Here is a 25,213-nt window from a genome sequence, read left to right as displayed (position 1 = left end):
GTCCCTGAAAATTTAAAATGTAATTTTTAATTTGCAGAGCACACTGTTCCAAAGATCTGTCAAATGTCAGTAGGGTGTAATTGCTCACTGCATCCCTTATTAAATTCTGTGAGGGAAGAAGTTTCCAAAATGGGGTCACATGTGGTCCACTGTTCTGGCACCACGGGGGGGGGGGGGACTTTGTCAATGCACAAGGTCCCCGACTTCTATTCCAACAAAATTCTTTCTCCAAAAGCTCAATGGCACTCCTCCTCTTCTGAGCATTGTGGTGCGCCAGCAGGGCACTTGACGTCCAAACATGGGGTATTTCTATACTCAGAAGAAATGGGGTTACAAATTTTGGTGGGCATTTTCTCCTATTACCCCTTGTAAAAATGTAAAATTTGGGGATTTTAGTGAAAATATTTTTTTAATTTAAACATCCGACTAACAAAAAGTTGTCAAACACCTGTGGGGTGTTAAGGCTCACTGTACCCCTTGTTAAGTTCCTTGAGGGGTGTAGTTTCCAAAATAGTATGCCATGTGTTTTTTTCTGTTCTGGCATTATAGGGGCTTCCTAAATGCGACATGCCCCCCAAAAACCATTTCAGCAAAATTTGTTTTCCAAAAGCCAAATGTGACTCCTTCTCTTCTGAGCATTGTAGTGCACATGGAGTGCACTTGATGTCCACACATGGGGTATTTCCATATTCAGAAGATACCTGTATATTCACTTCTGACCAATGGCAGGGGATAGGAGGAGATCGCAGCACTGCGACCTCGCTCCTATCCCTCAGGATTATCGGGGCTGTCACATACAGCTCCGATCATCCTGAGGGATAGGAGTGAGGTCGCAGTGCTGCGATCTCCTCCTATCCCCTGCCATTGGTCAGAAATGAATTCTGACCAATGGCAGCGCAGGACAGTGGGTTGCCATGGAAACCCCCCTTTCTGCCCACCCCTGGATGTCAGGCAGAACAGGGGGAGAAGATGGAGGCCGGGTACCTGCAAAGAAGATGGTGCGGGGACCGCAGATCATCAGAGACATCAGTGCAGATCATCGGAGACATCAGCGGAGATCACGGTGCAGGTACAGAAGCGACAGTGGGGGGGTGGGGAAGGAAAGTTGCAGTAAAGCGATCTTTACTATGGCAACCACTAGGAAGGCCGCACTGCAACTCCCAGGCATGCTGGGAGTTGTAGTTTTGCAACATCTGGAGGGTCACAGTTTGGAGACCACTGTTACAATGGTGCCCAAATGGTAGCCCTCCAGATTTTGCCAAACTACAACTCTCAGTATGCCTAGACTGCCCAGGCATGCTGAGAGTTGTAGTTCTGTAACATCTGTCCCTTCAGATTTTGCAATTTTCATGAAATGTTAGAAAATTGATGCTCTACTTTGAAGCCTTCTAATTTTTTCAAAAAGTAAAAATATGTCCACTTTATGATGCCATCATAAAGTGGACATATTGTATTTGTGAATCAATATATAATTTATTGGGAATATCCATTTTTCTTTCAAGCAGAGAGCTTCAAAGTTAGAAAAATGCAAAATTTTCTACATTTTCATGAAATTTTTGAATTTTTAACCCAAAAAAGGATGCAAGTAACGACGAAAATTTACCACCGAAATAAAGTAGAATATGTCACGAAAAAACAATCTCAGAATCAGAATATTCGGTAAAAGCGTTTTAGAGTTATTAATGCATAAAGTGACGGTGGTCAGAATTGCGAAAAAGGGCTCAGTCCTTAAGGTGAAAAAGGGCTGCGTCCTTAAGGGGTTAAGATATAATGTTAATTAAATCGCACAGACAATAGTGTTTATAAAAATAGATACAATGTCCAGAATTGCATATTTTTGGTCACTTCATATATTATAAAAAATTCTAAAAGTCCCATCACAATAAAAATAGTAACAATAGGAACTAAAGATCACGGCACACAAAATAAGCCCTCATTTATGTATGTATGTATTTATGTATAGGGGAAAAAATTAAAAAGTTATAGGGGTGAGAAGAAGACACTTTAAAGCATTCTAAATTCTGTGCAAAAAGTTATACATTTATAAAAGTAGTAAAACAACATAAAACCTATATCAATTGGGTGCCATTGTTATCATATGGACCTACAGAATAAACACGTGGCCCTCATTTACTAAGAGTGTTTTGTAGGAGTTTTCTTTGCGTTTTTTTTCCCCGAAAGGTATTTTTCCATGGAGTAAAATGAAGACTTAATAGGTTCTTGAATTTTTTGTTAAATTCTGGCACACAACACTTGCGACACAAAAAACCCTACGAAATCTACTCGGAAAAGCCTTAGTAAATGAAGCCAAATGTGTTATTTTCACTGAAAAGTGCACTGTGTAGAAACTGAAGCCCCCAAAAGTTACAAAATGGCATGTTTTTTTTTTTTTTTCCAATTTCACCACCACAAATATATTTTTTTTGTTTCACCGAAGATTTGGTCGTAAAATGACTGACTTAATTACAAAGTACCATTGTTGGCACAAAAAACAAGCCCCATATGGGTCTGAAGGTGGAAAATTCAAAGTGTTATGGCTCTTATAGGCAAGAAGGAGGAAACAAAAGAGCAAAAATGAAAAATCTTTAGGCTATGTTTACGGAAAATTACTGTGAGGACATTCCACCGACAGCAGAGTACCGGAACACTCGGAAATGAGCCATCTCATAGAGGGCAATACATTTCCGTGTGGACTCTGAATAGACATGACTTTTTGCGGATGCCGGAATCTGAATTTCCGCGCCCGATATTCCTGGCGTGGAAATTCAGATTTAAATTCAACTGTCATGTGAACAGTGCAGCAGAATCCCATTAAGGCTGCGGAATGTCCATGCGGAATATTCATGCCGAATTCCGCACGGATACTCTGCCGTGTGAACATGGCCATAGGGGTTATAAAAAGGGTTAAATAATTGATATTAACTGATGTTAGGGATCCATTCAAATAAATTATTTTAAAAACCAGACAGTTGACATCAGTTTTAAATCTGTTAAGAATGAGGTCCATGTTACCAAAACTGATATATCATAATTGATTTCTCTAATGCTAATGTGAACATAGCCATAGATGAATAAATTACTAGTTATACTGAATCTTTTCCCATATATATATATATATATATATATATATTGTGACGAACCGTCTTGGTGATTAGCTCTGGGATCGTCCTGGTCACTTGCCACGGGACACGTTCCTCACAATAACACCGCAGACCACAGTTCCTCATACAAGTCTGGCTCCTTGGCAGCTTTATTTCCACAGGTTGCAGGTAAAAACAAAACATAAACAGGAACAAAATAAAGTCCTAGACCGTCTGGTCACTGACTATAACTCTCAGCATGCCCTGTCTATCAACTGGTGAGCTTCCCTCATCCAGTTAACCCCTTAATGACCAAGGACGTATATTTACGTCCTTGGCCGGCTCCCACGATATAACGCGGGGTCACGCAGTGACCCCGCGTCATATCGGGTCGGTCCCGGCATGTATCTGATGCCGGGGCTAATAGCGCGCGGCAGCGATTGCGGTGCCGTGCGCTATTAACCCTTTAGTTGAACGCCGCGTCTAAATCGAAAGTGAAAGCTACCCGGCTGCTCAGCGGGGCTGATCGGGACTACCGCAGTGAAAATGCGGTGTCCCGATCAGCTGGGACACGAGCGGAGGTCCTCTTACCTGCCTCCGGCGTGTCCCCTCGGCAATTGATTGCTCCAAGCCTGAGATTCAGGCTTGAGCAATCGACCGCCGATAACGCTGATTATTGCAAAGCTATGGCTCTGCAGTGAACAGTGCTGGCAATCAGTGTGTGCAGTGTTATAGGTCCCTATGGGATCTATAACACTGCAAACAAAAAGTGTAAAAATAAGTTCATAAATGTCATTTAATCCTTTCCTTAATGAAAGTTCAAATCACCCCCTTTTCCCATAAAAAAAACACCATGTAAATAAAAATAAATATAAACATATGTGGTATCGCCGCATGCGTATATGTCTGAACTATAAAAATATATAATTAATTAAACCGCACGGTCAATGGTGTACGCGCAGAAAAATTCCAAAGTCCAAAATAACGTATTTTTGGTCACTTTTTATAACATGAAAAAATTTATAAAAAGCGATCAAAAAGTCAGATCAAAACAAAAATCATAACGATAAAAACTTCAGATCAAGGTGCAAAAAATGAGTCCTCATACCGCCCCATATGCAGAAAAATAAAAAAGTTATAGGGGTCAGAATAAGACAATTTTAAACGTATACATTTTCCTGCATGTAGTTATGATTTTTTACAGAAGTACAACAAAATCAAACCTATATAAGTAGGGGATCATTTTAACCATATGGACCTACAGAATAAAGATAAGGTGTCATTTTTACTGAAAAATGTACTGTGTAGAAACGGAAGCCCCCAAAATTTACAAAATGGCGTTTTTTCTTCAATTTCGTCGCACAATGATTCTTTTTCCGTTTCACCGTAGATTTTTGGGTAAAATGACTGATGTCACTGCAAAGTAGAATTGGTGGCGCAAAAAATAAGCAATCATATGGTTTTTTATGGGCAAAATTGAAAGGGTTATGATTTTTTAAAAGGTGAGGAGGAAAAAACAAAAGTGCAAAAATGGAAAAACCCGTGGTTCTTAAGGGGTTAAAACCCGTGCCACCTGCTGTTTTACTGCCAGTTCACACCTGAACTTGGACCACTCGCAGCGCCTTCTGCGTGTTACCTAAACAAGGCCCGTGTGTCTCCCCCTCTAACAGCCAGCATACTGTTTCCAAGGGAACCCTTCCCTGCTGCCTCATTAATTAAGAAGCAGGTGAGAGATTCTTCAGGGTGAGTCAAGGAAATACACCCTTTCCTTGCCACCTTATCACAATATATATATATATATATATATATATATATATATATATATATATATATACATATCAATTTGCTCAGCTACACCTGCTCTTTAACATGATGCCTGCAGATTGGACTGCATTTTCAATGAGGAGACACCACTCTAGAGTGTCAAACAGACAAATGTTTGCTTTTTTCTCTTTAGTTTCCTCATTTGTATAATACAGACCTTACCATTTCTTGGTCAATGCCGTCAAAATAGTCGTCTCAAGATTACATATAATCTCCCAGAAATCCAAAATCAGTAAGAAGTACTCTATTATTAAATGAGGGGCTAAATATGAGGCTCCCCACCATATCAGATCCTAAATATGATTGGGGAGCGGATTACCCCCTTGACTTAAAACATTAATTTTAAGGACTTTGCAATTGCTAACCAATAGGTCTTTACGTAACTAGGGGCAGTCGATTCTAGGAGGGAAAAACTGATCCATCTTTTCTTTTGCCATTTAAATGTGACATTTTTGCTTTGTAGGTGGCAACAACAAGCACTTTAGATTTTTGGAAACCTAACATATTCAACTCAAGAGATTGAAGTCTATTTTGGTGTTGGTCACGATAGGCAGATGTTCTTAATAGGACGTAATGGGGAAGATTTATTTAAAAAGTTGCTGAGTTGCCCATAGCAACCAATCAGATTGCGTCTTTCATTTTTGAAAAAAGGCCTCTGAAAAATGAGAGAAATTATCTGATTGGTTGCTATGGGCAACTCAGCAACTTTTCCTCTGGACTGGTTTTTATAAATGTCCCCCATTAATGATTGTGTATAAATAATACTGCACCACCTCTTTAACTCCTGTATGATTTACATTAATTTGACTTTCTTTATCTCTTACAGTACTATGTTGTGGAACTAAAGGTGAGTTATGGTGATGCTGAATAATATGGAGAAATGGTCACCAACTACTGTCTCAAGCTATTGGGAAACTTTCAGTATATCAGGTGGCATAAGCATAATTGGCCTTTGCTCAGTGAGCAGGCACTTCTTCTGCAGGTTTAAAATGGGCATCACCCAGGTCCAGCCCTACCATGGTCCCAGGTGGCACTTTTTCATGGGCGGCACTTTGCTGCCACTTTTTTTTTGTGCCACCTGGATTCATGGTCGGGCCAGCCCTGCCAATGCACTGCCGCTGCTCACTGTTCTAAAGAGGCTGAGGCGCCGGCACATCCCAAGCTGCTTAAAAGTGCAGCGGCAATTTTAATACAGTGAGCCTGTGGCGGGCAAGTGATGTCCCTCCGCAGACCCGCGCAGGAGGACGTCAGTGACGTCACTCGTCAGGCCACTGCCAGAGAGGAGAAATACTGCGCAGGCCAGGTGAGTGTGCCTGTGTGTCTGTCTGTGTGTGTCTTTGTGTGTGTATGTATGGGGAACTGCTACCTAATGTGGGGAAACTGCTACCTAATGTGGAGAAAATACTATCTAATGTGGGAAACTGCTACCTAATGTAGGGAGTCTATGCTACCTACCTAATGTGGGGGAACTGCTACCCACCCAATGCTTTTTTTTTGGGGGGGGGGCAATATTTCACTCTTGGACCCAGGCATCACAATGTCTTGGGCCGGCCCTTGCACCACCGTGACTAATGCACTCCTTCACCCTTTATCTTCTCTATTCTTGCCCTTAAGGATCCTTTTAGTAACCGCATCTTTCAGTGGTTGGATGTGAAGGCCACAATGTGTATTGCAGACTTTAGCTTCAAATTGTCCTCAGAGCCCATTCTGGGCATCTATACTATCAATGTGGAGAACGGACTGGCACTGAAGACCTTTGTAGTGGATGAGACTGGTGAGTAGGTTTCATATAGCTGCAGATTTTACTAAGACACAGTCATGATACATGTAGGTACAAAGATACATGTAGATATTCAGAGTCTAACTTTCCTATATGGTCTTCTGGTGGATCTAGCTTCTTCTGATATGATAACAGGACCAAGAAGGTACTGTAGAAGGTCACCCCATCCTTTGGGCCCAGGTTAGCTCAGACCAACACATTAAAGTCATTAAAGTCTTTTTTAATGGACATACCCAACCATTTCAGCAAATTTTTGGGAGACATTTTCCGATTGTGGAGGCCAATAGACCACAGAGGCTTAGTGTCAATGGGGGTCTATTACAGGCCCAACTAATTTGTGTGTATGGATGGGACTTTTGGGTTCTCTCAGTTGCAGGGCCTCTAAGGCACTGCCAAAATGTTAAATCAATGGGTGTCTGAGGTTTCCTTGGTATTATATGACACAGCCTCCTCACAGATTCTGTAAAACGGGGTCATAGGAACACTGTAAAACTATAAAATGGGAACTCTAAAAAGTAAAGTTGTGACCTGTGCCTACCACTCCTTTGGATATGCCATGAATGTGTAAGATGAGAGCACTGCCAGTGTTTCTAAAACAGTCCCGGGCCATGACTCTTTCTCATGCTCAGATTGTTGCCTTCGTTTTTTAGTGCTTCCCCGTTTTGAAGTTACCATTGAAAATCCATCTACAATCTTTGCTGTCAATCTTACATTTCCACTAAAAGTTTGTTCAAGGTAAGGCCAATACATTATTTGCAATAAAGGTGTCAATGCATTTAAAGGGGTACTCCGCCCCTAAACATCTTATCCCCTATCCTTTGGGGATAGGGGATAAGATGTCTAGGGGTGGAGTACCCCATTAAACGGGGCCTTAAAAGAATTAAAAAAAAAAAGAAATAAAAAAAAAACATCAACAGCAAGAGCAAACAGCAGCACATCCATCCATCGGTAGTTCCTGGAAGTGCAGCTCATTGAAGTGAATGTGACTGAAGTGGTGTGCCACATACAACCTGTGGTCAGGTGTTGCAATGTTCCTGACTTCTTACCGACTTTAATTATGGAGGCAGCCATCTTGCCTGAGCAGATCGTTTGTAAACCGCAGTTCAGATATATGCTTTACAGCAGTTACATGGACATGGACGTGTAATACTGCACTGATATAGAAGTATCAGCCTTTATTGTATCTCATTGTGTCTCTATTTTCCTACAGAAGATTACAAAGGTTTATTCTATTGGGGTCCATTAGCTCCATCTAGTACCAGAGATATTAGAAAGCATTGCTTCCATGGGAGAAGATATGGCACCACATGGAGGCTGTACTATCTGGACCAGGGAGCTGTATGGTCTCAATGCACACACCATTTGCCTTTGTTAGAGTATATTTGATGAGTACATTCACTGCACCATTTCTTTGTTTTTTACATAGACACCTATAGATAATGCGTGCACCTGTATGGTATATGTACCTATGGCTATGGTATGGCCTCTTGCGAACAGTCCAGAAGTAGCATTTAGCTATTCTGCACTTTCAGAGCTCAGATCTGTAGCATCCCTTCCCTGTTTAGTGTCCTGACAGAGCTTGATTCACTGACTAGTAATATCTTATTTTGGATGTATCTAGACAGAATTCATAAATGGAGAAATGTCAGCTTCATGTCTCCAAACCATGCAGTACAAACCTCCTATTGGCTTGGACCATTCTAGCGACTCTTCTACATGACTTTATCATGATTACTTTGTTGCAGATATACTTATGGGAGAGGAGTACAAGGAAATGTGAATGCATCACTTTGTCGAAATCTTTATTTTGCCAAGAACATGGTCTGTACTATAGTCAATGGAAAGGTGAGCTCACATTAAAAGCTTTTTTGGATAAGAATGTTAACATTTTAGCAGAATTTTAAACAACCTTTTGAATAATGGATATGGCTGTTTTTGAAGATATTAAACAAGGGGGCTCCGGTAGGGCATTTGCTGGGTGCCAGGAGAGAACCACTTTGCTATGGTCAGACTATTTATATAGAGTTAGGACATCAGGTGAGGAAATGTTCTGCATTAAAAGAAAACATCCTCCAGCCTTGTCCTCTGCCAGCAGATACAAAGCTTTGGAAATGTTCTTTATTTGCTTCATATTTATACATCACATCATCAGCCAATTTTCAGTCACGTAGCGGTGACTCGTGTCTTGCTTCTCAGTTAAAGGGGTACTCCACTGCCCCAGCAGTCAGAACATTTTGTTCCGAGTGCTGGGTGCGGGCTGCGGGGTCGTGACTCATGGCCACCCCCCTCATGACAGCACGCCACGCACCTTCAATGCCAGTCCCATAGACTTACATTAAGGGGGTGTGGCCATGATGTCACGACCCGGAAGCCCGCACCCAGTGTTCGGAACAAAATGTTCCGTCCGCTGGGGCAGTGGAGTACCCCTTTAACAGAGAAGACAGACACGAGTTTGGCTCCACAATGGATGAAATTCCTTCATGCATTTCCCATGAATCCTCTTAATTTGCAGATAAAAGGGAGTGGAGTCTCATCACTGCACCTGGTGTTTTATATATATATAAACTGTCTAGAATCAAGCAGCCAGCAGCCTAAACTGCTGAGGCTCATAAGTGGGTTGGGATCAGTGACCAATGTGCACTTCTAAAGCATTTTCTTATCTAATATTATCTATAGAGTGTTTTTTAGAGACATATTGTCATGAGGAGAAAGTAATTTCACCTTTAATGACAATTAAGGTGTTTTATGAAGTCTTTAGTGTGTGTTCACTTGTTAAACTTTTATTGCATTTTTCACTTATTTTTACTTTGCTTTGGCTGTGTTTTTGCTGCAATTTTCCAAACCTGGACCAATTTTTTTTCTGTGATTTTGGGAAAATCATGGCAAAAACAGACAAAAACAAAAAAAAAAAAGCATAAAAAGCACCAGACCACTTCCTTAGACTGTAATGAAACGTATGGATGTGGTAGTACTGGATAAAACAGATTGCGCTGTAGTGGTGGTGAGTGTGCACTTATCCATACCACATCCACCACTACCATCACCATCCACCATTACTACCACATCCATACTGTAATGAAACGTATGGATGTGGTAGTAGTGGATAAAACAGATTGCGCTGTAGTGGTGGTGAGTGTGGCTTGTTTTCCAATTTTTTTCCAATTTTTTGAATCGTAATACCCAGCAAAAGTACCCACCCAAAATCAGGCAATGTACGGAGCTGGAAAGGTTTGCTATGGGGATTTGCTCCTGCTCTGGACAGTTCCTGACATGGTGTAAGCAGAGAGCACTGTGGTCAGGCAGAAAAGAAATTAAAAAAGAAAAGAATCTCCAGTGGATCATACAGCAGCTGATAAGTACTGGACGGATTAAGATTTAAAAAAAATGTTTTTTTGACTGGAGTACCCCTTTAAAGAAAGACTACCCTGGCACTGTGTTATCAAGCAGGAAAAGCTTGCCTGCTATGTTTGCTTGTAACACATCACAATCCAGAAAGTACTGTGATAGTGACATCTGGATTATCCCAGGGAATCATTTCACATTTTCCATGTAAAACATGAAGCTCGTAGTGGAGAAAGAAGATATTCACCCTGATTTATCATTGTAACCCCTACCTGTTTTGTTGGGTTGTGCACCAAAATGTTCCCCAGAAATTGGTGAATTGCATTACAAATTGTGTCTGCACCAGAATTTGTGACCAAAAAAATTTAAAAAACCTGACCAACTCTCCATTTTACTTAGAAAACCTGCAAAAGGTGGGATGGCCGTTAAGGAAAGAAGGCGTGGCCTGGCGAAAAAGGGGCGTGTTCTCATAATTTTTTCAAAAAATCTCAACATATTTACTAATGTTTCACAGAAAATGTGGTGGATTTGAGTTCTGGAAAACCTGACAGCTCAGAGCAGGTGTAAAAAAAAAAATGTAGGAAAAAGTGCAAAACGTAGGAAAATATTAGTAAATAACGTAGAAAAATACCTGTCAGGGGTTTAAACCCACAAAGAAAACTCCACTCCACTCTTAGTAAATCAGGACCTGTGTTTTAGAACCAAAATTACTCACATGAGTTTCCCTTATAGATGGGGCAATTTTTGCCGGGTATTAGAATTCAATCAGAGAAAAAAGTAGAAAAAACTAGCCACCCTAGTGTACATGATAAGGGGGAAAAAATACTGAAATTCTTCCTTTAGATGTCTTTACTAGATGTTCAGATTCTTTGGACAAGGGATATGTTTTTATAAAGTGCATAACCCCTGTACAGTGGACTGGCAAGCTCTCCTGCCCTGTCTGTTCTAGTACATTTGTGTATACACCAAAAATAAAGAATTCTTGAACGTGTTTTCTTATAACAAGTCTAGTACGTGACTTTATTGTGATCATTGTCACGATTCGGCTTACGGGTTGTGGATCCGCTGTGTCAGCGAGGGATTGGCGTGGACCGTGCTAGTGGACCGGTTCTAAGAGGCTACTGGTTTTCACCAGAGCCCGCCGCAAAGCGGGATGGTCTTGCTGCGGCAGTAGCAACCAGGTCGTATCCACTAGCAACGGCTCAACCTCGCTGACTGCTGAGAAGGCGTGGGACAGAAGGACTAGGCAGAGGCAAGGTCAGACGTAGCAGAAGGTCGGGGGCAGGCGGCAAGGTTCGTAGTCAGGATGGATAGCAGAAGTTCAGGTAACACAGGCTTTGGACACACTAAACGCTTTCACTGGCACAAGGCAACAAGATCCGGCAAGGGAGTGCAAGGGAGGAGATCAGATATAGCCAGGGAGCAGGTGGAAGCCAATTAAGCTAATTGGACCAGGCACCAATCATTGGTGCACTGGCCCTTTAAGTCTCAGAGAGCTGGCGCGCGCGCGCCCTAGAGAGCGGAGCCGCGCGCGCCAGCACATGACAGCAGGGGACCGGGACGGGTAAGTGACCTGGGATGCGATTCGCGAGCGGGCGCGTCCCGCTGTGCGAATCGCATCCCCGACGGCCATGACAGTGCAGCGCTCCCGGTCAGCGGGACTGACCGGGGCGCTGCAGGGAGAAAGACGCCGTGAGCGCTCCGGGGAGGAGCGGGGACCCGGAGCGCTAGGCGTAACAATCATTTTGTTGCAGACAAATCGACCTGATCCCTCAAAAAGGACCCTCCCCAAGCAGTAACACTTAGTTGCCTCTTTAATCACACCATTTAGGGAGGAACAACAGTGGAACGGCAGAACAAAAAACATGTTCAAGAATTGTTATTACGGTAGAATCTCCCAATAGCAAACGCTCACGGGAAAAAAGTGTACGCTATTGAGAGATGTTCCCTATTGGGGAAAAAAGGCTCAAAAATCTTTCTAAATGACAGAACACTGTCTTAGGGTGGGTTCACACTACGTTTTCTCCCATACGGGAGCGCATACGGCAGGGGGGAGCTAAAACCTCGCGCTCCCGTATGTCACCGTATGCGTTCCCGTATGTCATTCATTTCAATGAGCCGGCCGGAGTGAAACGCTCGGTCCGGTCGGCTCATTTTTGCGCCGTATGCGCTTTTACAACCGGACCTAAAACCGTGGTTGACCACAGTTTTAGGTCCGGTTGTAAAAGCGCATACGGCGCAAAAATGAGCCGACCGGACCGAACGTTTCACTCCGGCCGGCTCATTGAAATGAATGACATACGGGAGCGCATACGGTGACATACGGGAGCGCGAGGTTTTAGCTCCCCCCTGCCGTATGCGCTCCCGTATGGGAGAAAACGTAGTGTGAACCCAGCCTTATACTCACTCCAGAGTGTATTTACCTATAACACATGATAAAAAGCAATATTAGAGTAGAATCTCCCAGTACAATTTAATCACCCCTCATCAACCCCATACCACATCATTCCACATCATTTCCTCTTGATCCCCCCTGTACCATTTTCATTCACCATTTATTACTCTCTGTGCAAATTCATCACCCCCTCTTTACCTCGTACTGTGACAAAACATCCCCTTCTTACCCCTTGTGCCACATGACTTTTCCCCTTCCCTCCTCCCCCTGTAGTTCTTCTTAACTGGACAGCAGACTCAAGTGCAGGGGCTCACTGAGAGCAGCAGCGGCGGCTGCAGGCACTGACGAGTGACGTCAGGAGCATCACTCATCCGTGCCCACAGCCGCCACTACCTCTCAGTGAGTGCAGCGCAAAGGACGTCAGAAGAACGTCATACCTGCTGAGAGTCCCTGCACCTGAGTCTCCAGGTAAGAATAACAACAGGGGGAGGAGGAAAGGGGAAAAGTGATGTGGCCCAAGGGGTGAGGGGGGGGGGGGATGATTTGGCACAGGGCACAGTGGGATAAAGGGGGATGAAATGGCACAGGTGGAATAAAGGGGGGAAATAAATGACACAGGGTGGTAAAACAGGGTTAATAAATGTGCACAGAGGGTAATAAAGGGGGAATGAAATAACAGAGGGGGTACTCAAGAGGAAATTATGTGGCACAGGGTTAAAAAGGGGGGGGGATGATTTAACACAGGGGATCGGGGAAAGGGGCGAATGATGTGACCGGCAGATGTACAGAAGCAGGAGACCACTGTTTAAACAGCTGCTTTCTGATTTTGTGCTGGAGAGCCTGGGGTATTGGCTGTACCCCCCTGACAGCAGCCCTGTGAACAAGGAAGGGCCGGCACATCAGCCTGGTTGTCCTCTATTGGCAGCGCTTTGTACCCTGTTGGGTGTGTTTTTTCCCCTATTGGAAGTGTTTTGTCCCCTCTTGGGTGTGTCCGCTATTGGGAATGTCCCCTATTCGGAGGGTGCAAATACATTAAGTCTTATGGGACTCTGCTGGGGAATAAAAAAATATTGGGAGGTGTCTCCTATTGGGAGGTGTCAGCTAAGGGAGATTGTACTGTATAAGGAGGAATAAGTATTTACTAAAACAAACAGGTCAGAAGAGGTGTCAGGTTTTGTGATTTACACTGGCCAGTATATTTACAAGCACTCGTCTTACTCCCAGGGATGAACTGACAACACTCAGGGTCCCCAGACCAAATAAAGTGAAGGTCCCCTGTGAGACTCCAGCCTGGCCACACCTCTTCCCTTCCCCTATTCCACTCAAATCCCTCCGCATCAGGGCCGTTTGAAGGAATTTGGGGGCCCCAAGCAAAATAGACATGGAGCCCCCTCCCCACCCCCTCCCCACCTTACGCACGCAAAGCCTACAGGAACCACAGCATAGCTATACAGTTTAAGTTCACCCTTAGTACTCCCAGATTAACCCCCTATTACAGTTGCGCTCTGGTCGGACTCACTGGCCGTGAGCGCTTTCTGTCCCCGCTGTCGGCGGGGCTGAGATTCGCAATGCGGGATGGGCCCGCATGCGAGTCTCAGCCCGTCGCTTACCATCCTGCATCCTTGCTCCCTGATGTCCCCGCAGCTCCTGTGTGTGTGCCTCCGGCCCTTGGGCGCGCGCACCTGCCAGAGCTCTGTTTCTTAAAGGGCCAGTACCCTATTAGTCTAAGTGTTTTCACCTGTCCCCTGGTCTTTAAGTATCTGCTCCTCCCTGGTCCCTGGGCCAGATCTTGGTTGTCTGTCTTAGTCTTTATTTGCCCTAGCCTGAGTAAAGTCCTGTTCCAGAGTCTAGTCCTGTTCCAGAGTCTTGTCCTGTTCCTGAGTCAAGTCCTGTTCCAGTGTCTGTGTATGTGTCCCTAGTTCCGGCCTGTCCTGTTCCCATGTTCCTGTCTTTTCCTTCTGCCTTGCCAGTCATGTCCTGCCTGCCACGTCCTGCCTGCCACGCCCTGCCAGTCTCTGTGCCACATCACCCCCCAGCTACCTGTGTGGATGAGTCGTGTCGGGGGTAGCGACCTGGGTGCCACCGGCCGCAGCAAGACCATCCCGCTTTGTGGCGGGCTCTGGTGAAAACCAGTTGCACCTTAGACCCCGCTCCCTGGCACGGCTCAAGTCTCTATCCACACAGGTCCAGAGAATCCACCACCTGCTGTTCACCTGCCGTGATTCCTAACACCCCCTCCCACCAGTAGGCAGGTAGTACCCCCGTACTATCCGCCCCCTATTTCACAGAGTTAGGGAACATATCCATTCTTTGAAAATAAGAAAGGGATCTACCCGTTTTATAGAACATATGATGTCTGTACATAATGGAGACCCGAAAGCTGTGACATTTGCTGGTTTAGAAAGAGTGGAACAAGTGCATGGGGGAAAAAATAAAGCTCAAATTTTATTAAGCAAAGAAGCCAGGTGGATAATTCGTTGTAATGCGACAGGACCCCTGGGCTTGAATGATTACAATGAATTAAATGCATTGCTGTGAGTCTTCCTCCCCTGTACACTCTCCCTCTTTAGGAGTTTAAAATCCTGCTGCAACATATTCAGATTGGTTTTAAAAGACACGTTGGGTTGTCATTGGCACTCACAGGGTTAATTGTGCACAGTTTTTTGGGTGTGTTACTGTGAGCCCTCCCTCTGTCTTTTTGAATTTACAAACCTGAAGCACACCTGCCGGAAGGGGCCTGACGAAGAGCAAGTGAGCGACACGGACCATCGCCCACCGGCTGAGTCCACCTGCAACTGTTCCATCCTTCCACCTCCCTGCAACGTATTTTCAGCTTTAAATGTGAATAAAGCCATTGCTGCACTACAAACCTGGTGTCCGAGTGCTCCAAGACGTATTTTTCTTTGCTGTGATGAGATTTGTAAATTACTTCAATTAACAAATCTTAATCCTTTCAGTACTTATGAGCTGCTGAAGTTGAGTTGTTCTTTTCTGTCTAAATGCTCTCTGATGACACGTGTCTCGGGAACTGTCCAGAGTAGAAGCAAATCCCCATAGCAAACCTCTTCTACTCTGTGCAGTTCCCAAGACAAGCAGAGATGTCAGCAGAGAGCACTGTTGCCAGATAGAAAAGAACAACTCAACTTCAGCAGCTGATAATTATTGGAAGGATTAAGATTTTTTTTTAATAGAAATCATTTACAAATCTGTTTAACTTTCTGGAGCCAGTTGATATAAAAAAAGTTTTTTTCCTGGAATTCCCCTTTAACTTTGAAACTCTCTGCTTATAAGAAAAATAGACATACCAAATAAATGATATATTGATTCACATATACAATATGTCTACTTTATATTTGCATCAATTTGCATCATAAAGTTGAAATGTTTTTACTTTTGGAAAACATCAGAGGGCTTCAAAGTTCAGCAGCAATTTTCCAATTTTTCACAAAATTTTCAAAATCGAAATTTTTCAGGGACCAGTTCAGTCTTGAAGTGGATTTGAAGGGCCTTCATATTAGAAAGACCCCAAAAATTACCCCATTATATAAACTGCACCCCTCAAAGTATTCAAAATGACATCCAGAAAGTGTGTTAACCCTTTAGGAATTTCACAGGAATAGCAGCAAAGTGAAGGAGAAAATTCAAAATCTTCATTTTTTACACTCACATGTTCTTGTAGACCCAGTTTTTGAAATTTTACAAGGGGTAAAAGGAGAAAAAGCCCCCAAAATGTGTAACCCAATTTCTCTCGAGTAAGGATATACCTCATATGTGTATGTAAAGTGTTTGGCGGGCGCAGTAGAGGGCTCAGAAGGAAAGGAGCGAGAGTTGGATTTTGGAGAGTGAGTTTTTCTGAAATGTTTTTTGGGGGGCATTTCACATTTAGAAAGCCCCTATGGTGCCAGAACAGCAAAAAAACAATGACATGACATACTATTTTGGAAACTACTCCCCCTCAAGGAACGTAACAAGGGGTCCAGTAAGCCACAGGTGTTTAACGACTTTTCGTTAAAGTCGGATGTGTACAGGAATTTGATTTTTTTTTTTCATTAAACTGCTGGTTTCCCCCAAATTTTACATTTTTACAAGGGGTAATAGGAGAAAATGCCACCCAAAATTTGTAACCCCATCTCTTCTGAGTATGGAAATACCCCATGTGTGGACGTCAAGTGCTCTGCTGGCACACTACAATGCTCAGAAGAGAAGAAGTCACATTTGGCTTTTGGAAAGCAAATTTTGTTGAAATGGTTTTTGGGGGGCATGTCACATTTAGAAAGCCCCTAGGGGGTCCGGAACAGCATAAAAAACCCACATGGCATACTATTTTGGAAACTACACCTCTCAAGGAACATAACAAGGTATAAAGTGAGCCTTAACACCCCACAGGAGTTTACAAATTTGCACTAAAGTTGGACGTGAAAATGATGGACGTGAACAGTGGACCCCCCCACATGTGACCCCATTTTGGAAACTACACCCCTCACATAATGTAATAAGGGGTATAGTGAGCATTTACGGCCCACAGGTGTCTGACAGATTTTTGAAACAGTGGTCTATGAAAATGAAAAATTGAATTTTTCATTTGCACAGCCCACTGTTCCAAAAATCTGTCAAACGTCAGTGGGGTGTAAATGCTCACTGCACCACTTATTAAATTCTGTGTAGTTTCCAAAATGGGATCACATGTGGTGGTGTCCACTGTTCTGACACCACGGGGGCTTTGTAAACACACATGGCCTTCAATTTTGGACGCATTCTCTCTCCAATAGCCTGATGGCGCTCCTTCTCTTCTGCGCATTGTAGTTCGCCTGCAAAGCACTTAACATCCACATATGTGATATGTCCTTACTCAGAAGAAATGGGGCTACAAATTTTCGAGGGCTTTTTTTGCTATTCTCCCTTGCGAAAATGAAAAATTTAGGGTAACACCAGCATTTTTTTTTTAATTTTCACATTCAAATTTAACAAAAAATTGTCAAACACCTGTGGGGTGTTAAGGCTCACTATACCCCTTGTTACATTCCGTGAGGGGTGTAGTTCCAAAATTGGGTCATATGTGGGCATTTATTTTTTTGCGTTTATGTCAGAACCGCTGTAAAATCAGCCACTCCTGTGCAAATCACCTCAAATGTACATAGTGCAGAATGTATGCTCTCACTCCTGAGCCTTGTTGTGCGCGCGCAGATCACTTTAAACCCACATATGGGGTATTTCCGTACTCAGGAGAAATTGCGTTACAAATTTTGGGGGTCTTTTTTTCCTTTTACCGCTTGTGAAAATGAAAAGTCTGGGGCAACACCAGCATGTTAGTGTAAAAAAAAAATATTTTTGTAAACTAACATGCTGGTGTAGACCCCAACTTTACCTTTTCATAAGGAGGAAAAGGAGAAAAAGCCCCCCAAAATGTGTAACACAATTTCTCCCAAGTATGGAAATACCCCATATGTGGCACTAAACTGTTGCCTTGAAATACGACAGGGCTCCAAAGCGAGAGAGCGCCATGCGCTTTTGAGGCCTAAATAGGGGATTTGCATCCGCCACCAAAATACCCTACGGCAGTGTATTGCTGAATTGCTGTCAGCATTCTTACTCCAATGAATTTTGGAGTTGGCCCTCCTACTTCTGCTTAGTAATTGTGTTGTACTATTGCTGTGCATACCTTGCATTCCCTGACATCTATGTGATGCTTGTCCCCTGATAAAGTGTGGACGACTGATGTTATTAAGTCTTTTGCATGATAACGTGTTGGGACAGGGACAGGGATGATCTTTATTTATTATGATATTTAGGGAGACCATGTTTTGATCAATTGCACAACTGCAGTGCCTTACCATACTTGGCAGATATCTGTATTTATTGTAAATAAATAATTCAGTGTTTTCACATGGGAATTAACATGTTATTTAGTTTTGGTGAATTTTTATACTATCTAAATCTTAAAAGTTATGTTTTAATGGCAACTCTGTCTATGGGACACAATATATTGTTTGAGTAGATGCCGAGAGGTTTTCTATTGGGTTTGTGTGTGGCCTCATTCATACACATACATAACCAGTGTTTTGAGACCAATATTACCAATAATACCAGTATACAAGGAGGAATATTATCACTATACATATTACCATCATACTTTTGCTGACTAAATCCTGTATACTGAGACCAATATTACCAATAATACCTGTATACAAGGAGAAATATTGTCACCATTGTTACGCCTAGCGCTCCGGGTCCCCGCTCCTCCCCGGAGCGCTCACGGCGTCTTTCTCCCTGCAGCTCCCCGGTCAGTCCCGCTGACCGGGAGCGCTGCACTGTCATGGCCGTTGGGGATGCGATTCGCACAGCGGGACGCGCCCGCTCGCGAATCGCATCCCAGGTCACTTACCCGTTCCCGTCCCCTGCTGTCATGTGCTGGCGCGCGCGGCTCCGCTCTCTAGGGCGCGCGCGCGCCAGCTCCCTGAGACTTAAAGGGCCAGTGCACCAATGATTGGTGCCTGGCCCAATTAGCTTAATTGGCTTCCATCTGCTCCCTGCCTTTATCTGACCTCCTCCCATGCACTCCCTTGCCGGATCTTGTTGCCTTGTGCCAGTGAAAGCGTTTTGTGTGTCCAAAAGCCTGTGTACCAGTACTTCTGCTATCCACCCTGACTACGAACCTTGCCGCCTGCCCCCGACCTTCTGCTACGTCCGACCTTGCTTCTGTCTACTCCCTTGTACCGCGCCTATCTTCAGCAGCCAGAGAGGTTGAGCCGTTGCTAGTGGATACGACCTGGTCACTACCGCCGCAGCAAGTCCATCCCGCTTTGCGGCGGGCTCTGGTGAAAACCAGTAGTGACTTAGAACCGATCCACTAGCACGGTCCACGCCAATCCCTCTCTGGCACAGAGGATCCACTACCTGCCAGCCGGCATCGTGACAACCATACATATTACCATCATACTGTTACTGACCAAATCCTGTATAATAAGACAAATATTACCAATAATACCCATATACAAGGAGGAATATTATCACCATGCATATTACCATCATACTGTTACTAACCAAATCCTGTATAATGAAACCAATATTACAAATAATGCCAGTATATAAGAAGGAATATTACCATCATACATATTACCATCATACTGTTACTGACCAAACCCTGTATAATAACACAAATATTACCAAAAATACTAGTAGACAATGTGAAATATTATATAACAATACATATTGCCAACATACTGTTACTGATCAAATCCTGTATACGGAGACCAATATTACCAATAATACCAGTATACAAGGAGGAATATTATAACGATATATATATTACCATCATGCTGTTAGGCTATGTTCACACAGCAGAATTTCTGCACGGAATTCTGCATAAAAAATTGTGCAGTAAATTTCTCAGAAATTAATTGTCCATTCACTTTAATGGAATTCCTGCAGCGGAATTGGCTATAAATTGGCTATAATGAATTAAATGAATTGGCTATAAATTCATGCAGAATTCTGGTGTGTGAACATAGCCTTAGGCTGGTACAAGATCCAGCATTTTTATCTTAACTCATTTATCTCTATGGACTGCTTATAGTATTACAGGAATTGTTACTTTCCCTTTCTTACATGATGTCTTTACTTTTCTAGACAGATGTCACCGGCTGCTTCCAAACAATGGTAGATGGAAATGATCTGGAACTCACATCCTCTAATTCTGGTAATCCCACTGTTGCGATAAGCGCTGATGTGACAGAGGACGGCACAGGTGAGGGATTCTAGCTCCTGCTGTACACTTTGTGCCAGCAACATATTATCTGTAGTTCCTAGATCTGTACAGGCAGGATCCGGACATATAACAATCCATTAGGCCATGGATGCTATGTGACAATGGAATGAGAGAGAGAGATGAGGCTCAAACCCCAAGTCCAGTAAGAGCTGATAGAATAAACAATAAAAAACTATGAACATTTCTCAGTTATATTATATATCAATATATATTTTAGCATGCTTCATTTAGACATCTACATTTCTTCAAATTCTTTAGGGCAGGACGAAGGTCGCTGGAGAATGAAGCTACCATTTGCTTCTACCTGCTCGTTTTTCTGATCACAACTATTGACATGTCAAAAGTTTTTTTTTTTTTTAAATGACTGGTACAAAAGTTACAAAATAAAATTAACAATTTTCAAGCCAAGTGAACCACTGGCCTGTTGACCTAAGAATAATATTTTATGTCCTTAAATATGCAAACTATAGGCAAAAGTATATCCAATGTAAAACTTCTCCTTAAGTACAACAATGTAACTTCTATAATATTTCCTTTATGTACAAGAATATAATAAGTATAATACTGCCCCCTATATACAAGAATATAACTACTATAATACTGCTCCTATATACAAGAATATAACTATTATAATACTGCTCCTATATACAAGAATATAACTACTATAATACTGCTCCTATATACAAGAATATAACTACTATAATACTGCTCCTATATACAAGAATATAACTACTATAATACTGCTCCTATATACAAGAATATAACTACTATAATACTGTCTCCTATATACAAGAATATAACTACTATAATACTGCTCCTATATACAAGAATATAACTAGTATAATACTGCTTCCTATGTACAAGAATATAACTACTATAATACTGCTCCAATATATACAAGAATATAACTATTATAATACTGCTCCTATATACAAGAATATAACTACTATAATACTGCCTCCTATATACAAGAATATAACTACTATAATACTGCTCCTATATACAAGAATATAACTAGTATAATACTGCTCCTATGTACAAGAATATAACTACTATAATACTGCTCCTATATACAAGAATATAACTACTATAATACTGCCTCCTATATACAAGAATATAACTACTATAATACTGTCTCCTATATACAAAAATATAACTACTATAATACTGCTCCTATATACAAGAATATGACTACTATAATACTTACTGTCTCCTATATACAAGAATATAACTACTATAATACTGCTCCTATATACAAGAATATAACTACTAGAATACTGCTTCTATATACAAGAATATAACTACTAGAATACTGCTCCTATATACAAGAATATAACTACTATTATACTGCTCCTATATACAAGAATATAACTACTAGAATACTGCTCCTATATACAAGAATATAACTACTAGAATACTGCTCCTATATACAAAAATATAACTACTATAATACTGCCTCCTATATACAAGAATATAACTACTATAATACTGCTCCTATATATAAGAATATAACTACTATAATACTGTCTCCTATATACAAGAATATAACTACTATAATACTGTCTCCTATATACAAGAATATAACTACTATAATACTGCTCCTATATACAAGAATATAACTACTATAATACTGTCTCCTATATACAAGAATATAACTACTATAATGCTGTCTCCTATATACAAGAATATAACTACTATAATACTGCTCTTATATACAAGAATATAACTACTATAATACTGCTCCTATGGAAAAGACTAAACTTACTGTAGTACTGCCCCTTATAGACAAAAATATTAAAACTACTGTCATACTTCTTGAGGTCTGTATTATTGTAGTTGAAGTGTTAGTTCAGTGAATGCATGAATTGGTTAAAAAACAATAACTTTAATCTTCCACATTAAATTCCAAGTAAATTCTACAACTGAATTCACATTTTGCTGTTGGCTGTCACGATTCGGCTTCCAGGTAGTGGATCCTCTGTGTCAGCGAGGGATTGGCGTGGACCGTGCTAGTGGACCGGTTCTAAGAGGCTACTGGTTTTCACCAGAGCCCGCCGCAAAGCGGGATGGTCTTGCTGCGGCAGTAGCAACCAGGTCGTATCCACTAGCAACGGCTCTACCTCGCTGACTGCTGAGAAGGCGTGGGACAGAAGGACTAGGCAGAGGCAAGGTCAGACGTAGCAGAAGGTCGGGGGCAGGCGGCAAGGTTCGTAGTCAGGATGGGTAGCAGAAGTTCAGGTACACAGGCTTTGGACACACTAAACGCTTTCACTGGCACAAGGCAACAAGATCCGGCAAGGGAGTGCATGGGAGGAGGTCAGATAAAGGCAGGGAGCAGATGGGAGCCAATTAAGCTAATTGGGCCAGGCACCAATCATTGGTGCGCTGGCCCTTTAAGTCGCAGAGAGCTGGCGCGCGCGCGCCCTAGAGAGCGGAGCCGCGCGCGCCAGCAGATGACAGCAGGGGACCGGGACGGGTAAGTGACCTGGGATGCGATTCGCGAGCGGGCGCGTCCCGCTGTGCGAATCGCATCCCCGACGGCCATGACAGTGCAGCGCTCCCGGTCAGCGGGACTGACCGGGGCGCTGCGGGGAGAGAGACGCCGTGAGCGCTCCGGGGAGGAGCGGGGACCCGGAGCGCTAGGCGTAACAGTACCCCCCCCCTTAGGTCTCCCCTTTTCTTTGACCGGCAACTGCCTCCCCTGGGATGAGGACACCGGGAAAAAATGGAGGGTTTCCTCAACGGCAGGCAGTACAGCAGGAGTGGGAATGGGGAGGGAGGGCAGAGGGCGAAGCCTGGCACGGGGCAGTGTGACACCAGGACGGGGGCCATGAGGAGGCACAGAGGTTTGCCTGACGGGACTGGGAGGGGGGGAGAGGCACTTCCTATGGCAGGCAGAGTCCCAGTTCTTTATCTCCCCGGTGGTCCAATCAAGGGTGGGGGAATGAAGCCGGAGCCATGGCAGACCGAGGAGGACCTCAGAGGTACAACTGGGGAGAATGAAGAACTCAATCCTTTCGTGGTGGGGTCCGATAGACATCAGGAGGGGTTCTGTGCGGTAACGCACGGTGCAGTCCAATCTGGCTCCGTTGACCGCGGAAATGTAGAGCGGTTTGGCGAGACGGGTCACCGGGATGCTGAATTTATTAACAAAGGACTCCACAATAAAATTCCCGGAGGCACCAGAGTCCAAGCAGGCCACGGCTGAGAGGGAGGAGTTGGCTGTAGGAGAAATCCGCACGGGCACCGTGAGACGTGGAGAAGAAGACTTAGAACCAAGAGATGCCACACCCACGTGAGCTGGGTGCGTGCGTGCGTTTCCCAGGCGTGGAGGACGGATAGGGCAATCCACCAAGAAATGCTCGGTACTGGCACAGTACAGACAGAGATTTTCTTCTCTACGGCGATTCCTCTCTTCCTGGGTCAGGCGAGACCGATCCACTTGCATGGCCTCCTCGGCGGGAGGCCCAGGCATAGACTGCAAAGGATGCTGTGGGAGAGGTGCCCAGAGATCTAAGTCTTTTTCCTGGCGGAGCTCTTGGTGTCGCTCAGAAAAACGCATGTCAATGCGGGTAGCTAGATGGATGAGTTCTTGGAGGTTGGCAGGAATCTCTCGTGCGGCCAGCACATCCTTGATGCGACTGGATAGGCCTTTTTTAAAGGTCGCGCAGAGAGCCTCATTATTCCAGGATAGTTCAGAAGCAAAAGTACGGAATTGTATGGCGTACTCGCCAACGGAAGAATTACCCTGGACCAGGTTCAGCAAGGCAGTCTCAGCAGAAGAGGCTCGGGCAGGTTCCTCAAAGACACTTCGGACTTCAGCAAAGAAGGACTGGACTGTGGCTGTGGCAGGATCATTGCGGTCCCAGAGCGGTGTGGCCCAAGACAAGGCCTTTCCTGAAAGAAGGCTCACTACGAACGCCACCTTAGACCGTTCTGTAGGAAACAAGTCTGACAACATCTCCATATGCAGGGAACACTGAGACAAAAATCCACGGCAGAGTCTGGAGTCCCCATCAAATTTGTCCGGCAGGGACAAGCGGAGGTTAGGAGCGGCCACTCGCTGCGGAGGAGGTGCAGGAGCTGGCGGAGGAGATGGTTGCTGCTGTAGCAGAGGCAGAATTTGCTGTAACATGGCGGTCAACTGCGACAGCTGCTGTCCTTGTTGGGCAATCTGCTGCGATTGCTGAGCGACCACCGTGGGAAGATCAGCGAGACTTGGCAGCGGCACCTCAGCGGGATCCATGGCCGGATCTACTGTCACGATTCGGCTTCCAGGTAGTGGATCCTCTGTGTCAGCGAGGGATTGGCGTGGACCGTGCTAGTGGACCGGTTCTAAGAGGCTACTGGTTTTCACCAGAGCCCGCCGCAAAGCGGGATGGTCTTGCTGCGGCAGTAGCAACCAGGTCGTATCCACTAGCAACGGCTCTACCTCGCTGACTGCTGAGAAGGCGTGGGACAGAAGGACTAGGCAGAGGCAAGGTCAGACGTAGCAGAAGGTCGGGGGCAGGCGGCAAGGTTCGTAGTCAGGATGGGTAGCAGAAGTTCAGGTACACAGGCTTTGGACACACTAAACGCTTTCACTGGCACAAGGCAACAAGATCCGGCAAGGGAGTGCATGGGAGGAGGTCAGATAAAGGCAGGGAGCAGATGGGAGCCAATTAAGCTAATTGGGCCAGGCACCAATCATTGGTGCGCTGGCCCTTTAAGTCGCAGAGAGCTGGCGCGCGCGCGCCCTAGAGAGCGGAGCCGCGCGCGCCAGCAGATGACAGCAGGGGACCGGGACGGGTAAGTGACCTGGGATGCGATTCGCGAGCGGGCGCGTCCCGCTGTGCGAATCGCATCCCCGACGGCCATGACAGTGCAGCGCTCCCGGTCAGCGGGACTGACCGGGGCGCTGCGGGGAGAGAGACGCCGTGAGCGCTCCGGGGAGGAGCGGGGACCCGGAGCGCTAGGCGTAACATTGGCTATATGTGGAATTAAACATGAAATAAAGGAGTAATGCTTTTAACTGTATCAAGTATGAA

The 25,213-nt window shown here is 44.1% G+C and overlaps 1 protein-coding gene across 1 annotated transcript in view; it reads left to right on the top strand.

Moving 5' to 3' along the window:
- Positions 1-946: 946 nt before the first annotated feature.
- The window catches only part of LOC130283381 (alpha-2-macroglobulin-like protein 1), a 174,365-nt gene continuing 150,098 nt past the window's right edge, over positions 947-25,213 (top strand). Inside the window, exons 1-6 of the mRNA XM_056532786.1 lie at positions 947-1,069; positions 5,731-5,751; positions 6,519-6,678; positions 7,335-7,419; positions 8,430-8,529; positions 20,048-20,165. Of these exons, the coding sequence (XP_056388761.1) occupies positions 6,567-6,678; positions 7,335-7,419; positions 8,430-8,529; positions 20,048-20,165 (415 nt within the window). The 5' untranslated portion in view covers positions 947-1,069; positions 5,731-5,751; positions 6,519-6,566. The remainder of the gene's footprint in view (positions 1,070-5,730; positions 5,752-6,518; positions 6,679-7,334; positions 7,420-8,429; positions 8,530-20,047; positions 20,166-25,213) is intronic.

This window comes from Hyla sarda, chromosome 7, assembly GCF_029499605.1.
Source record: "Hyla sarda isolate aHylSar1 chromosome 7, aHylSar1.hap1, whole genome shotgun sequence".
Classification (NCBI taxonomy): domain Eukaryota; kingdom Metazoa; phylum Chordata; class Amphibia; order Anura; family Hylidae; genus Hyla; species Hyla sarda.
The sequence above is the reverse complement of the archived record's forward strand: the minus strand, read 5'-3'. Positions and strand labels throughout refer to the sequence as shown.